Source organism: Pimephales promelas, chromosome 18 (assembly GCF_988280905.1).
Source record: "Pimephales promelas chromosome 18, fPimPro1.hap1.1, whole genome shotgun sequence".
NCBI lineage: Eukaryota > Metazoa > Chordata > Actinopteri > Cypriniformes > Leuciscidae > Pimephales > Pimephales promelas.
The window spans coordinates 7,419,046-7,432,931 of NC_142786.1; the positions used below are offsets into that span (position 1 = coordinate 7,419,046).

A 13,886-nucleotide genomic window follows, 5' to 3' on the forward strand; every position below is an offset into this window, starting at 1 on the left:
TCTAACCAACTAAAGAAAAGGAAATTCACTTGACATTGTACAGATATAAAAATAGTCCACATTGTCACACCTTATTTTAATAGTACATGTCAACAGTAATTGAAGTGTTTTCGCATGTATTAGTGATACTGAAGTGCTTTCAGTAGTGTCTGGAAGTGAACCAAAAACACAAAATGGGGTTCAACCAGTCTGTTGACATCCTGAGAGCTTATCGATTTGCATTATGTAACTTTCAGACCCTTAAACTAATAAAGTGCTTAGTTAATTGAGCAGCCGCAGTACGAGTCGAGATTCATAACTGTCCACCTTTCCAGCTGCAAGTTAAGCAGAGGTGGTCTCTTTGGTTAGATCCTTAATGACAAGGGTCGAACGGATACTTTGTGACACCTCCGTGGAGCTCCACCATGGACTCGCTCCAGGTGATGATGTCGCCGGTGAGGTGGCTGGAGCAGGACGCTTGGTCGTAGATCTCGGTTGAGGTGAGCATACGCGACCACAGCTGCAGATCCGACATCTCGCCCACAAAAGACTGTGTGGCGTCGAAACGGCCGCCCAGAGTGTCCTGGGTACAAAAGAGTCGGGTGTTAGTTAGTGCGAGTGTGTTTCGATTCACTTATGCTTGATTTTTGTGAGATGTACCTGTTCCTGTCCCAGGATAAAGACTCCTCCTGGTTTAATCGGATGCCAGGGGGACAGATTCTCTCCAGAGCCCCTTTTCACGCCGTCCTGATAAGCCTCCCACATGCCATCCCGTGTGGACCACGTTACGCAGAGGTGGTGCCACTTACTGTCCGTCAGAGAAATAGGAAGAGTGACTGCCTGAAAGAGGGCAAAAACAGAGTACATCTTTAAACAATAAAGTCATTTTTTTGCTAGTATAGTAGATGGAATTCTGTCTTACAAACGCTCACATATTTCGTTCTTTTTTCATTAAAGGAGAACTCCGGCACAAAATGAACCTTTGGTCTAATTACACATTGGTACATATTCAACCGTTCTCTGAGATTTGTTTTCATGATCATTTAATGTAAAGAGTTTTATCTCTAAAAACTGTTTAGCTTATAACACTATGGGGCATAGAGTATGGCTCGAGCAATCGAACAACGAATGCGCCAGAACTTAGCTCGGCGTTCGTGGTTCGACTGCTCGAGACTGTTTTCCAAAGATGGCTCCTGCCTGTTTTCGCGAAGTGGACTGTCTTTCAAAAATATCTTCTTATTAAACGGTCTGTACACTTACAACATTCTCAGTGCTTCGGTTTGCATGTAGGGACCCTGATTATGCTACAGTGTTAGTGTTGGGCTATTTTGAGCCTTGTTATTGGTATTAACTAGTAATTTTTATGCCCCATATACTAGCGTTATAAGCTAAACAGTTTTTAAAGATAAAAGTCTTTACATTCGATAATCATGAAAACAAATCTCAAAGAACGATTGACTATGTACCAATGTGTAATTAGACCAAAGGTTCATTTTGCGCCGCAGTTCTCCTTTAACTACTGTTGTGCCCTAGTTCAGTTTTACTGATGTTTCCTTGTCTAATGATGGAGATTAACAAATACTGACCTGATAAATATTTTCTCCTGCAATATTTAAGCACACTCATTATTTTTATTTTATTTTCACCTCCCCCCCCCCTCTTCGGAGGACAACTTTATTTATATATATATATATATATATATATATATGAAGAGTTCAGATGCAAAAGCCTCTAAATCCCATTTGAAAATTTCTTCTTTAATGATAATTTTTATCAAACTTGTATATTTAAGTTCAGTAATTTCACTCAAATGGCAATGATAATTACCTATTAATTGTTATTTAAGTGAAATTACTGAGCTTAAATATACAAGTTTGATAAAAATCATCATTAAAGAAGAAAATTTCAAATGGCATTTAGAGGCTTTTGCATCTGAACTTTTCATATATATATATATATATATATATTATTTTTTTATTATTATTTATTATTAATTATTTATTTTTATTTTTTATATATACACAGAAACTTATATCTTTTTTTGAGTACATACACAATATGTTGTCTATGTGGTGCACAAATTATGAGCTAGCTAGCTAGCTAAGCATACTCATTATTACCATTTAAAAGTTTGGGGTCGAAAGATGTTTTTATAAACAAATTAAAAAAATTGTTGATTAAAAATAAATAATAATAAAAAAAAAACGTAAAACTTAATTCACATAAACAGCATAATGGTCGGAATTAGTTTGTGGTCCAATCTGGATCATCCAGACAGATCACTCACTGACTGTAATTTATTTCAAAAGTTTCTCCATAAAACAGTAATAAGATATTTTAGAACAAAAAAAGAAAGAAAGATAGAAATAGAGAATTTGATATTTGCATACAAATTTTCACAACAGAACATTCATGCTCAGTCTTTAACTTCTCATTAATTGTTTTTAGTTTGCTAAAGTCTGCACTCTAACAAACCTCATAATGTGTATTAGCTGCTAGCATTAGTTGTTTAGTTGACAGCATGTAAACAGTTACTGACAGACGATTGACAAAAAACAGTAGAATGTATTCACAGGTCAACCAAGGATAAGCCATTAACTAATTAGGCAGGGTGATGCAATAGCTGGGCAGCCAAGAGGAAGAGAGAGATTTGCAGACTGTTGCAATGGCAGGACAAGGTCATCAGCCGCGTAAGTCTGGTGATCCCTTTTCCAAACTGTGTTGTCTGGCATTTTATTAGCTATTTTGTCCAATGTTTTGACATATTTGATTTTACAGTATCTATTTAAATACACTTCTAAATTATAATGGTTTTTGTTTGTTTGGGTTTGTTTTGGGTTTTTTTTTCTTTTCGGATTGCCTGTGTTTTGCGAAACCAGGACATTAATCTTTCATTACACATTTACATTTTACATTTACATTTAGACATTTAGCAGACGCTTTTATCCAAAGCGACTTAAACCAAGCTAGTCATTGTGAAGAGGCAAAAACAACTCAAGAAGTGCTCAAAATACAAGGTTCAGACATTGCTCGGAGTAGCATTCAGGAAGAGATGGGCAGATCATTCCACCAGCATGGTGGACACAATCCCCATTATATAATTAGGTCATTTCTTTACCTTGTCATTCACCAGCAGCTCCATGGGATTGTTGCCCCACTCAATCAGGACAAGCTCATTGGCCTGGCCAGGGACAGAGTAGGAGAACGGGGTTCCGATCCCAGGACCTGAGCCCCCTTTCAACCAGAGGCAGACTGTGAGGGCGAAGATCTCGCTCAGAAGGGTGCGTTTGATTCGCCCATACATGTAGTTGGTGCGCATCGGAAAGCCAATCTGAAAAGCATCAGGATTTTTGAGTTTCTTATTAAGACCTGTTGGTGAAAATAAAGAAGTTATAAGATAGGATCTCATTTCTCTGCAGCACAACACATAAAAGCTCAACTGATATCTTCAAAAGACATTTGAAGACAGATCTCCTAGAAGAAGACTATTTAACCTGTTCAGAAAACAATTAAGTTCCCTATCGAGGGTACTCAATGCTGCATCAGTTGCTGATACTATGAGAACGCCTTCAGTGTGTGCCAATGTGTAAAGCACGTGTAATTTGACAATTCTATTGGCCAAGGAAGTTGTGTGACATCACTCAGCATGCTGACATGACTATAAAAGGTTGACTGCGTTAGACTTCATCAGCTTCTTTGTCTTCAAGAAAAGCTCTGTGTCTGTCTCAATGATTATTAGGAGGACAAGGAAACTTCATTATGGGTGACGATCACACAATATATATTTAATTTGTTTAGGAGTGGAGCACACACTATCTTCTCTTGAAGCAGCTGGCTGTTTTTACTGTGATTCCTTCACAGTGTAGAAGCTCCACTCCCGCCTGGCTCTCTTTACGAGGGAAGGGAGCCAGGCAACTGTGCCTCATGGTTTGGTGACTCAGATCGTGGAGGTAACAGGTGGAGCTAGGCATCTGAGATGTGTGCATCTCTTTCTTGGATTTCAACCGCTAGCTCCAAGACTCTCAGTCTGGATCAGGAAGCCCGCTCTGTGGCCTCTTCTGATTAATTTGAAAGCATGTTATTACCTAGATCTGAGGAGTTAGATGTGGAGGGAGTAAAAGGTGGACATTATATCTACCACATCCTCTTGTGGCCCCTCGAATGAGGAGTTGATGGAAATGATGTCCTGTACCAGGACTAGACACAGTCTAGACTGGATTTTGGAAAAGCATGAGGTCATTCAGTGCAGACTGACTATTCCCAATTTACCCCTTTTCCACCAAAAAAAGAATTGGTTCGGAACTGGTGCTGGTTCAAAGTTGGTTCGGAGTTGGTTCAACTTGCGAACCGCTTCAGAACCTGTTTGTTTTTCCACTGACTAGAGCGCCCAGGGAACGACGTCGTTACGTCACTGTGTACGTCGCCATACGTCTTAGCAAGAAACGCTTGCAAGTTGGTTCACAAGTAACTTGTGTACCAAGAAGGCTTTAAAAACAATTGAAATGTGTAAGTGTTTTAATCTTTTCGTTTGATGTGTAATCTTTTCTGATAAGTTATGTACCCCTGTCTTGTGTCTTTTTTTCTTTCCGTTTATTTGTTCTATATTGTGACTGTTTTCTTCTTTGCTTATAATGTCTTCAATAAAAAAAAAATACAAAAATAGAAACGCTTGCGCCAACTTCAAGCATAACAATTACAAAGGCGGACTCCATCGTGTTTCTGCAAATGTTTCTCTTGGCTTTGCGATCCTTTATTATGGTCAGAAAAGATGTTTAGAACACATCTAAACCCGCCCCAGCCCCCGACGTAAGCATGACGTAGTGTAAGAACGGTTCTAGTCCAGAAAAGAGTTGGTACCGCTTTGGAACCAGTTCCCCTGGTCGAGAACCGGTCATTTCGAGAACTGGTTCACGCGCAGGCACCGGCTCCGAACCGGCTCTCAAAATGCTTTGGTGGAAAAGGGGCTATTGATGCTCTCATCATAAGCCTTCAATTTCTTTCCGCTCTCCATGAGGGGTTGTTGAGATCGTGGGAGAAACCATCAAATTATTTGAATGTGCAGGGGCCAAGGATTTGTGAAGATGCCCCGGCTACCTCACTTCTGGTGCGGCATCTTCACTGAAGGCTTCGGTTTTGTCATCCAAGCAGTGTCAGACCACCTTACGGCTGGTGGGCAAGGCCTATGTGGCGGTGGGTCAGGCCAGTGTAGCCCTGCAGACAATGGCAGTGTTGCAGGCGTACCAGGCTGACCTTCTCAAGGACCTGGATCATGTTGAGGGATTGAGACCTTCGTGCCACGAAGCGGACGGCATGTCATTGGCCAATCTATGACTGCTTATGTTGCCACAGAGCAGCATCTGTGTCTGAAATGAAAGCTTTAGCGTAAGTTCTGCTGGGAAGACTCAATTGTTATGTCACGTATTACCTTCTCGTCTAGCCAATCATGTTCTAATACTTAAACGTAGTATAAAAGATTGCTATTTTCATATGCCTGAATTCGCAGATCCTGACTCTTTTATTCACCTCCATCCTCCCCAGCATGTACATATACAGCGTAGTCTCATCCCAAGACGTCATATAACTGACGTCTTGGGACGTCTTTTGACCATACGTCAACATTTGCCTTTTTAGGGTACCCTTAAACATCGGTTAGATGACGTTATCGGATCCTAACCCTACCCCAGACCTAAACCTACCCCTAAACCTACTCCGTCAAGGTAAAGCGTCAGTTGTATGGCGGCCTGGGATCGCCATGTAACCGACGTTTAAGGGTACCCTAAAAAGGCGGATGTTGACGTATGGTCAAAAGACTGTGTTAACATATATATATTCAATTAAGGATGTTTTAATGTGATTTTACAGTGATACAGGAAAATAATGTTTTAATGAAGAAAAACAGAATGCAATTATGCTGTAAAGCAGCTCTAAAATGACAACAGTAAACTGTCTTTATTCAGTTTAAATGAAGTTCAGTTCTCATCCAACAGCGCCAGTGTATTTAAGTCAATAATATTGCACAATATTAAGTGTCCCCAACTAACCAAGCCAAAAAGCCATAAACTCAAGCCTATGGTAAGGAATCGAGCAAGTTCTCCCGAGAAATGAAAGAGAGCTCTGGGAGCTTTCACAATCACAGACAAGAAGGAAGGAACAACTATCAGCCTAGGGTTAAGTGCTTTTAAGGTGTTGAAGAAAGACTAGGTCATCATATGTGTCACCCACTATCTGTATGGCTCCCTCCTCACAGATAGTCCTCCAAACACAGTTTATGTAATTGGATGTACAGTAGAAGTGAGAAAACAAGCTCCCCTTGTGAATCGGTGGGAAAAGTGTATCAGAGAAGGTCAACTCCTCCAGTTTGGAAGTAAGAGTGTTCCCTCGGATCCTGCTAGTTTGAGTGCACTGGTGATCCACTCTTTGGTCTCGTTACTCTCTTTCAGTGAAAGATGTAAGCTGGACATGAGCTGAGTGTTCACATCTCTAGACACTGAAGCTCTTACAAATGGTCACATAGTAAACGCCTAGGCAACTGGAAAATCGAGCCTGGGCTTAGATTTTCCATACTTTCCATACGCCTTTCCATACTTGTCACACTGTCGGCACGTATTCCTTCAAACAAAATTAAGTTGATAACGTCTAACGCAGGCACCCTTTTATAGTCAGAGATGTCCAACGCATTCTCATCCTAGGGCGTCATCTAATTGACGCTTTTGACAATGCGTCTAAATCCGACCGTTTAGCATCAATATAACACGCTTCGGTTATGGGCAGGTTTAGGTCTGGGGTAGTGTTAGGGTTAGACCACTAGGAGGCGCCTTCTGGGCCATATATATCTGCGTCTTATATTGACGCTAAAGGGTGCCATTGGGCGTCGGATGTTGACGCATTGTCAAAAGCGTCAGTTAGATGACGCCTTGGGATGAGATTCTTCGATAAAAAATATTTAAAAAATATGAATTATTCCAAACTTTTGACTGGTAGTGTGACATATATACATATGCATATACCGTATTCCCCTCAAATTTTTTTCAATATATATTTGGTTAGGACAAAATTACAAAAAACATTACAATACATCAAAGAGTGGACATTAAGTTTGAATGGTTAAATAAAAATCTAAGATTCTGCACACACACGTCTCTTCCTATACTCTACTTTTAAGGACACATCACCTGGTTCTGGAGTCTTGTGGTGAAGGTTACTCAGCACTGCATCTAGCTTACTGAGGGCTCCACGGACAGGCGCTCTTGGCCCAGGTGGCTTGAAAGAGGTTTGTGGATGGTGGACATGATCATCATTTCCATGGCGTCCATCATCATGGTGACCAGTGCCATGATGGCCGTCATCATGACGATCATCATGGTGGTTGCTGTTATGGTGGTTGTCATGATGATCATCATGGCCGTTTTGATGATTGTCATGGTGATCATCATGGTGGTCGCTGTGACGCTCATAGTGATAATTATAATGGTTGTTACGATGGTTGCTGGAGTGATGGTCATCGTGATGGTTCGCCTGGTGGTTGTCGTGGTTATCGTGATGGTCATCGTGGTTATCGTGATGGTCATCGTGATGGTCATCGTGATGGTTATTGCTGTGGGTATTATGGTGGTCATCAAGGTCATGATGATCCTCATGATGACCATATCCATGATGGTTTTCATGGTGGCCGTAGTGACTGTCATAGTGATGATGGAGCTGTTCTTCCAGTGCGTTGATTTTGCGCTGTAGGAGGTCTCTCAATGAACTTGAATAGGAACTGGAAGAATTTCTTGCCTATAAGAACAAAAATGAAAACAATAAACAACAGTACACGGTTTTGGAAAGATTGTAAATACAATGTTTACAATTCAATGATAATAATATATAATGCTGTAATGTACAGTTTCTTGAAAATAGGGTAACCGCACAACACTGACTCACAATCTCATGCAAATATAATAAATAAATATAATATAATATAATAATTAAAAATCTACATATATTTTAAACTGTTTCATTTTATAAATGAAAGGCTAAAATTATAGATGAAAATTCAACCAAATACTGTACATAGCACACCATGTTTTTTTTCAACAACAGACGTATATTGTGGAAAAAAATTAACTTTTTAATCATTCGCATTCAATACACACACAACCATTGACAGATCTGGGGTCAGTAAGATTTTATTTTAAATTCATGAATTATTTTATTTAGCAATGACATATTAAATTGATTAAAAAAGTGACACTAAAGAAATTTACATTGTTAGTAAAAATATATATTTCTTTCTTCTGAACTCAGTTCATCAATGAATCCTAAAACGGGTTCAAAAAAAGTATTAAGTAGCACAAGAAATGTTTGGCACCAAATTAGCATTTTAGAATAATTTCTAAAGGATCTGGAGTAATTCAAAAATTCAGCTTTGCCATTACAGAAACACGTTACAATTAGAAACGCATTAAAATGGAAAACAGTTGTTTTAAATAAACACAGCCTTAGTGACATAAGTGACTGCTTTTTAAAAACATCTTACCGACCCTAAACTTTTGACCGGTAGAGTATTAATACAGATGAGTGTTATGACATCACAAGCCAGCCCTTCCTTCACCGTCAGCTTCTTTCCTTTGATAAGTCGTGGCAAATCCAGCTTTACTCAGCGCCACAGCATTCTGCGCTTAATGGCTCATCAAAGCAGATGGGGTTAATTGCTGATGGCAGTAACTAGCACATTGTAGAGTGCCATCACCAGCGTGCTGTGTGTGCACTTCCTCTCCAATAAAGCTTGGAGTGATATCTAAGTCACTTTGGGAAATAAAAGGAAGGTGTCTGAGTTCTAAAGAACTGAGTTAAGTTAAAACTTGGACGAAATTTCTACAACTTGTCAGCAATGATTATACAGAACAATTAAATAGGGAGAGTTTAATTGCATATCATTAGTTTAACTGAATACTATATTCAATAAAATTGTCACTTGGTGACTTGTTTACAGTTCTAAGTGCATTGCAACCATACTTGTGATGCGTTTCTTTCTGTACTGTAGCTAGTTTGTTTTTCCACTTGTGTGTTCTCTCAAGGGTAGGGATCTGGCTAATTTAATAAGTAAATCCTGGCTGGGCTGTGTACATGGAAGACTGTTTTCAATGATCTGTTGTTGGCACAGGAAGCCACCAAAGTGTACTTTACAGACCTATAAATGAGCATATGTCATCCTGAGACGTTTTGACATGCATAACCTCAGCAAACAAAAATCTAAGCAGTTGAAAAATATCAGGAAATTTTAGAAAGTAATAGTTTCCATGACTTTCACAGAAGAGGAAAAAAAATAAAATAAAAAAATAAAATTATATATATATGCACTCCACACTATCGTTAAAAGATTTAGGGTCAGTGTTATTAATATTCTTTTTTTTTTTTAAGAAATTAAAACTTTTATTTGGAAATGATGCATTAAAATGCTCTAAAGTGATAGTAAATGCATACAAAAGATTTAAAATATTGTAAATGTTGTGATGTGATGCTATTGCCAAATCTATTTATTACACGGCTGGACTGCTTGATTCCGAGAACTGTTAATCCCGATAACAACTGTTTTCAAGAGCAAAACGGAATAACATAGAGCTCATCCGGGTATCCGTATCTAAGGCCTGACGAGTCTTTCGTGTCTCTCTTCTCATGCCACGGACTGTTTCATACAATCATTTTGTGATAGTAGAATATTGAAAAGTAAATCGGAGGACTTCAGTATTAAAAAAGTAATATTGTTGCTGTGCTTATTGTTTTGCACACTGTATTGGATAATAAGATGATAAACAGGTACGATTTCAAGACGTTACAAAAAAAACAAAAAAATCCTGATCTCCCTGTCGGGGCTCATTCTTCGATAACAACCGGCTGGATGTTATGGAAGCTTGTTTCCGCCACTGAATATAAAAATATAATAAATAATTATGACTTTTTATTTCACAATTTTTTCTCACAATTGCGAGTTTATATCTCGCAATTATGACTTTATTTCTCAGAATTGTGAGATAAAAAGTCAGAATTGCGTGATATAAAGTCGCAATTGCGAGTTATAAAATCAGAATTGCGAGATATAAAGTCAGAATTTCGTGATATAGTCAGAATTGCAAGATATAAAGTCAGAATTTCGTAATATAGTCAGAATTGCGAGATATAAAGTCAGAATTGCGTGAAGTTGGAATTGTGAGTTGTAAACTCAGAATTGCGAGATATAAAGTAAAAATTGCGAGTTATAAAGTCAGAATTGCGTGATATAAAGTCAGAATTGCGTGAAGTTGGAATTGTGAGTTGTAAACTCAGAATTGCGAGATATGAAGTCAGAATTGCGAGAAATAAAGTCAGAATTGCGAGATATAAAGTCAGAATTGCGTGATATAAAGTCAGAATTGCAAGATATAAAGTCAGAATTGCGAGTTATAAAGTCAGAATTGCGTTATATAAAGTCAGAATTGCGAGATATAAAGTCAGAATTGCGTGAAGTTGGAATTGTGAGTTGTAAACTCAGAATTGCGAGATATAAAGTCAGAATTGCGAGTTATAAAGTCAGAATTGCGTGATAAAGTCAGAATTGTGAGATATAAAGTCAGATTTACGAGATATAAAGTCAGAATTGCGTGATATAAAGTCAGAATTGCGTGATGTAAAGTCGCAATTCTGACTTTATAACACATAATTGCGAGTTTATATGTCGAAATTCTGACATCTTTTCTCAGAATTTTGAAATATAAACTCGAAATTGCGAGTTATCAGGCCAATTCTAAGGGGGGAAAACACTTTTTTCCCCTCAGAATAGTTTAAATCTCACAATTCTGACTTTATATCATGCATTTCTGACTTTATAACGCGCAATTGCGACTTTATATCTCACAATTCTGACTTTATAACTCGCAATTCTGACTTTATGACTCGCAATTCTGACTTTATGACTCGCAATTCTGACTTTATATCTCGCAATTGCGACTTTATATCACGCAATTCTGACTTTATATCTTGCAATTCTGAATTTATATCTTGCAATTCCAACTTTATATCACGCAATTCTGACTTTATATCTCGCAATTCTGACTTTATATCTCGCAATTCTGACTTTCCATCTCGCAATTGTGAGAAATAATGTCAGAATTGTGAGAAGTAAACTCGCAATTGTGAGAAAAAAAAGTCAGAATTGTGAGATAAAAAGTTGCAATTACCTTTTATATTTTTCATTGTATGGCAGAAACAAGCTTCCATAGAATGTACTTTATTTATCAAAGAATCCGGAAAAAAAAGAATCACAAAAAAAATTAAGAAGCACAACTGTTTTCAATGATGATAATAATAAGAAATGTTGTTGTTTTTTTGACCACCAAATCAGCTTAAAATTATTTCTAATTTTGAAGACTGGAGTAATGATGCTGAAAATTCAGCTTTGATCACAGGAATAAACTACATTTTTAAATGTATTAAAACAAAAACAGTTATTTGTATTATTTAAAATTATTTAAATATATGATTTTTTTTTTTTTTTTTGTAAACTCACTAACCCCATCTAATGTGTTTAAATCAAATTACAGGCTTTACATTTCAGTAAATCCACCCACCTGAAGATTTTCCAGCCTCTCCTTCAGGGCCTGCAGGGTCTTTCCAGTCTGTTCTGGGGAGAAGCCTCCTTGTTTGCCCAGATACGGAGTCTTCCCTCTGTGATGGTCACTGCGATGCCCGTTTAAAGGGAAATGTGGGTCACCATGGTGGTTGTCAAAGGGGTGTGAGGAATGCTGGGAGTTGTGATGTGAAGGCCCATGATGGCTGTCATCATGATGTCCTCTCCCAAAGCTCTCGCAGAGAGTCAGTTTTGCTGTCAGTTCCCGAATGGTCTCTCGCTGATCCAAGATGGTCTCCTTCTGTCGCACAAGGCTCTCCCTCAGATGAAGGATGGTGGATTTGGCCTCATCGGATATGCCATGTCGGCTACTACTACTGCTGTGACTACTTGGCGGGCTGCTAACTGGCCCATGATGTCCATTCCCGTGTCCATGTGAAGCTCCATGTGAAGCTCCATGCGAGTCCCCATGCGACGCCCCATGTAAAGCTCCACCTGGTGTGAAACAACCAGGATCTGCATCGGCAGGGATAGGGATGCAAACAAGTTTGGGTTGCGTTCCCCAGTCATATTCCAAACCCGGCACGCTACTAAACGCAACTGAGGGCGATGAAAATAGGAGAAGAAGAAGAAAGAGGGAGCGAGAGGGCAGATACAGTCCTTTAAAAATCCCTCCCCAGTATATGTGTTCTGAGAAAGGCAGCGACATGATGGCATAATTTGTGTTTTTCGTCATCATCGATTTCTCCTTCGCAGCAGTGGGATGCGCACCATGAAAAGGGGTCATGGGAGACCAATCAGTGGATTTAGAAATCCACAAGAAATGTCCAGAAAATGCATTGTTTCTTTTTGTTTATTTCCACTGTGAACGCTTGTAAATCCACCAATCTCAGGCATTCCAGTTTATAAATGTACTTGTCAACCAAGCAGAGCAGAAGCAAGACCTGTTGACCACTCTTTCACCCTGGGTGGCCTGACGAAATCTTTGGCACACCAGATCTCCAGTGTTTGGCAGTTATGAGTAATCCTTTAATTTCCGGATTCTGTTAGGCCATAGTGCATCCCTGCAGATTAGAAGACAGATTTTACTCATTTCAATCATTTTTACAATCATTCTAATAAAACAAAGAGCATGTCCAGTAGTGGGATCCCATATTTCTCAGTTCTAATGACGGAGTCGATCAGTCAACACCATGGCCTTGTTGAACCAGCCCTGAGGTGAATGCTAAAAAACCCTTGGCTATTGTAATCAGATTACTGTTACTTGAACTTGATGCAAATGAGGAACGATGGCTTTCAAAATCATGTGAGCAGCCAAGCAATTTAAAAAAGCCCACAGCCAGAGGTAGCTAATGAAGGATGCATGGGAAGAATAGCAGAGGCAATATGAAGTTCAACTTCACACACTGTCAAACAAAACAAATACGGAGACACAGCTCACTGTTACGGAGCCCCCCTAGTCCCACTTTGGCCAAAAAAAGTAATTATAACTCGTGGTCTCAAGATCGTAACTTGTCATTTTTTTATTATTTTTTTGCCAAAGTGGGACTTGGGGGGCTCTGTACACTGTTAACTTCTCAAACATTGTCTAAAAGACAACTTTTAAGTTTTTTTTCTCAAAATATATTCTTTTATGCAGTGTGTAATATAGCTGTCAGTGGATGCAAGCTGTCTGCAAAGTTGTAAAGTCGAAAGTTTACGATAAATAGAGCTATTGTCTCCTAAAAGAAAGAATCTACTCGGACGGACGGACAGATGTGAGTAATTATGAATATATAAGTAGAGGGGCAACTTTTTTAACCTTCGGGTCCTCTTCGATTAGGGGTCACACTTGGACAAAAGTGACAGAAGCCTTGAAATGTTACCCTTTTTTATTCTAGGAAAACCAATGTAATACATTTTTGTTCAATAATATTTTTGATTACTATTTAGAATTTTGACTGGATTGTATGATACTATACAATATTTATGCATAATATTTGTATTTTATTAGCCTTTCCCCCATTGAAAATAACACAGTAACGGACAGTAACGAAGTACATTTACTGTACTTGATTACAGTACTTAAGTAGAATTTTGAGGGATCTGTACTTTACTCGAGTATCATTTTTGGGGAGTACTCATGACTTTACTCAAGTACATTTGAGAGGGAAATATTGTTCTCTTTACTTCACTGCATTTCTATCCATAACTGTTAGTACCTGTTACTACTTCTAAAAAAGAAAAATGTGTTGTTTCCCTCTCAAACGTGACTGGATTATGCAGGTGCCAATGATTGGGACAGCCTATCAGCAATCACCTTCAGCTTTCCACCAAAGTCAAC

At 38.6% G+C, this 13,886-nt stretch overlaps 1 protein-coding gene across 3 annotated transcripts in view; it reads right to left on the reverse strand.

Moving 5' to 3' along the window:
- Nucleotides 1–13,886, reverse strand: part of LOC120463267 (uncharacterized) — a 36,680-nt gene continuing 22,794 nt past the window's right edge. For all 3 annotated transcript variants that reach the window (XM_039652221.2, XM_039652222.2, XM_039652223.2), the window contains 5 exons: nucleotides 11,565–12,627; nucleotides 7,152–7,755; nucleotides 3,098–3,348; nucleotides 640–819; nucleotides 1–562 (listed from right to left, as the gene is read on the reverse strand). In XM_039652221.2, coding sequence (XP_039508155.2) covers nucleotides 353–562; nucleotides 640–819; nucleotides 3,098–3,348; nucleotides 7,152–7,755; nucleotides 11,565–12,350 — 2,031 coding nt within the window. In that variant the 5' untranslated portion in view covers nucleotides 12,351–12,627 and the 3' untranslated portion in view covers nucleotides 1–352. The remainder of the gene's footprint in view (nucleotides 563–639; nucleotides 820–3,097; nucleotides 3,349–7,151; nucleotides 7,756–11,564; nucleotides 12,628–13,886) is intronic.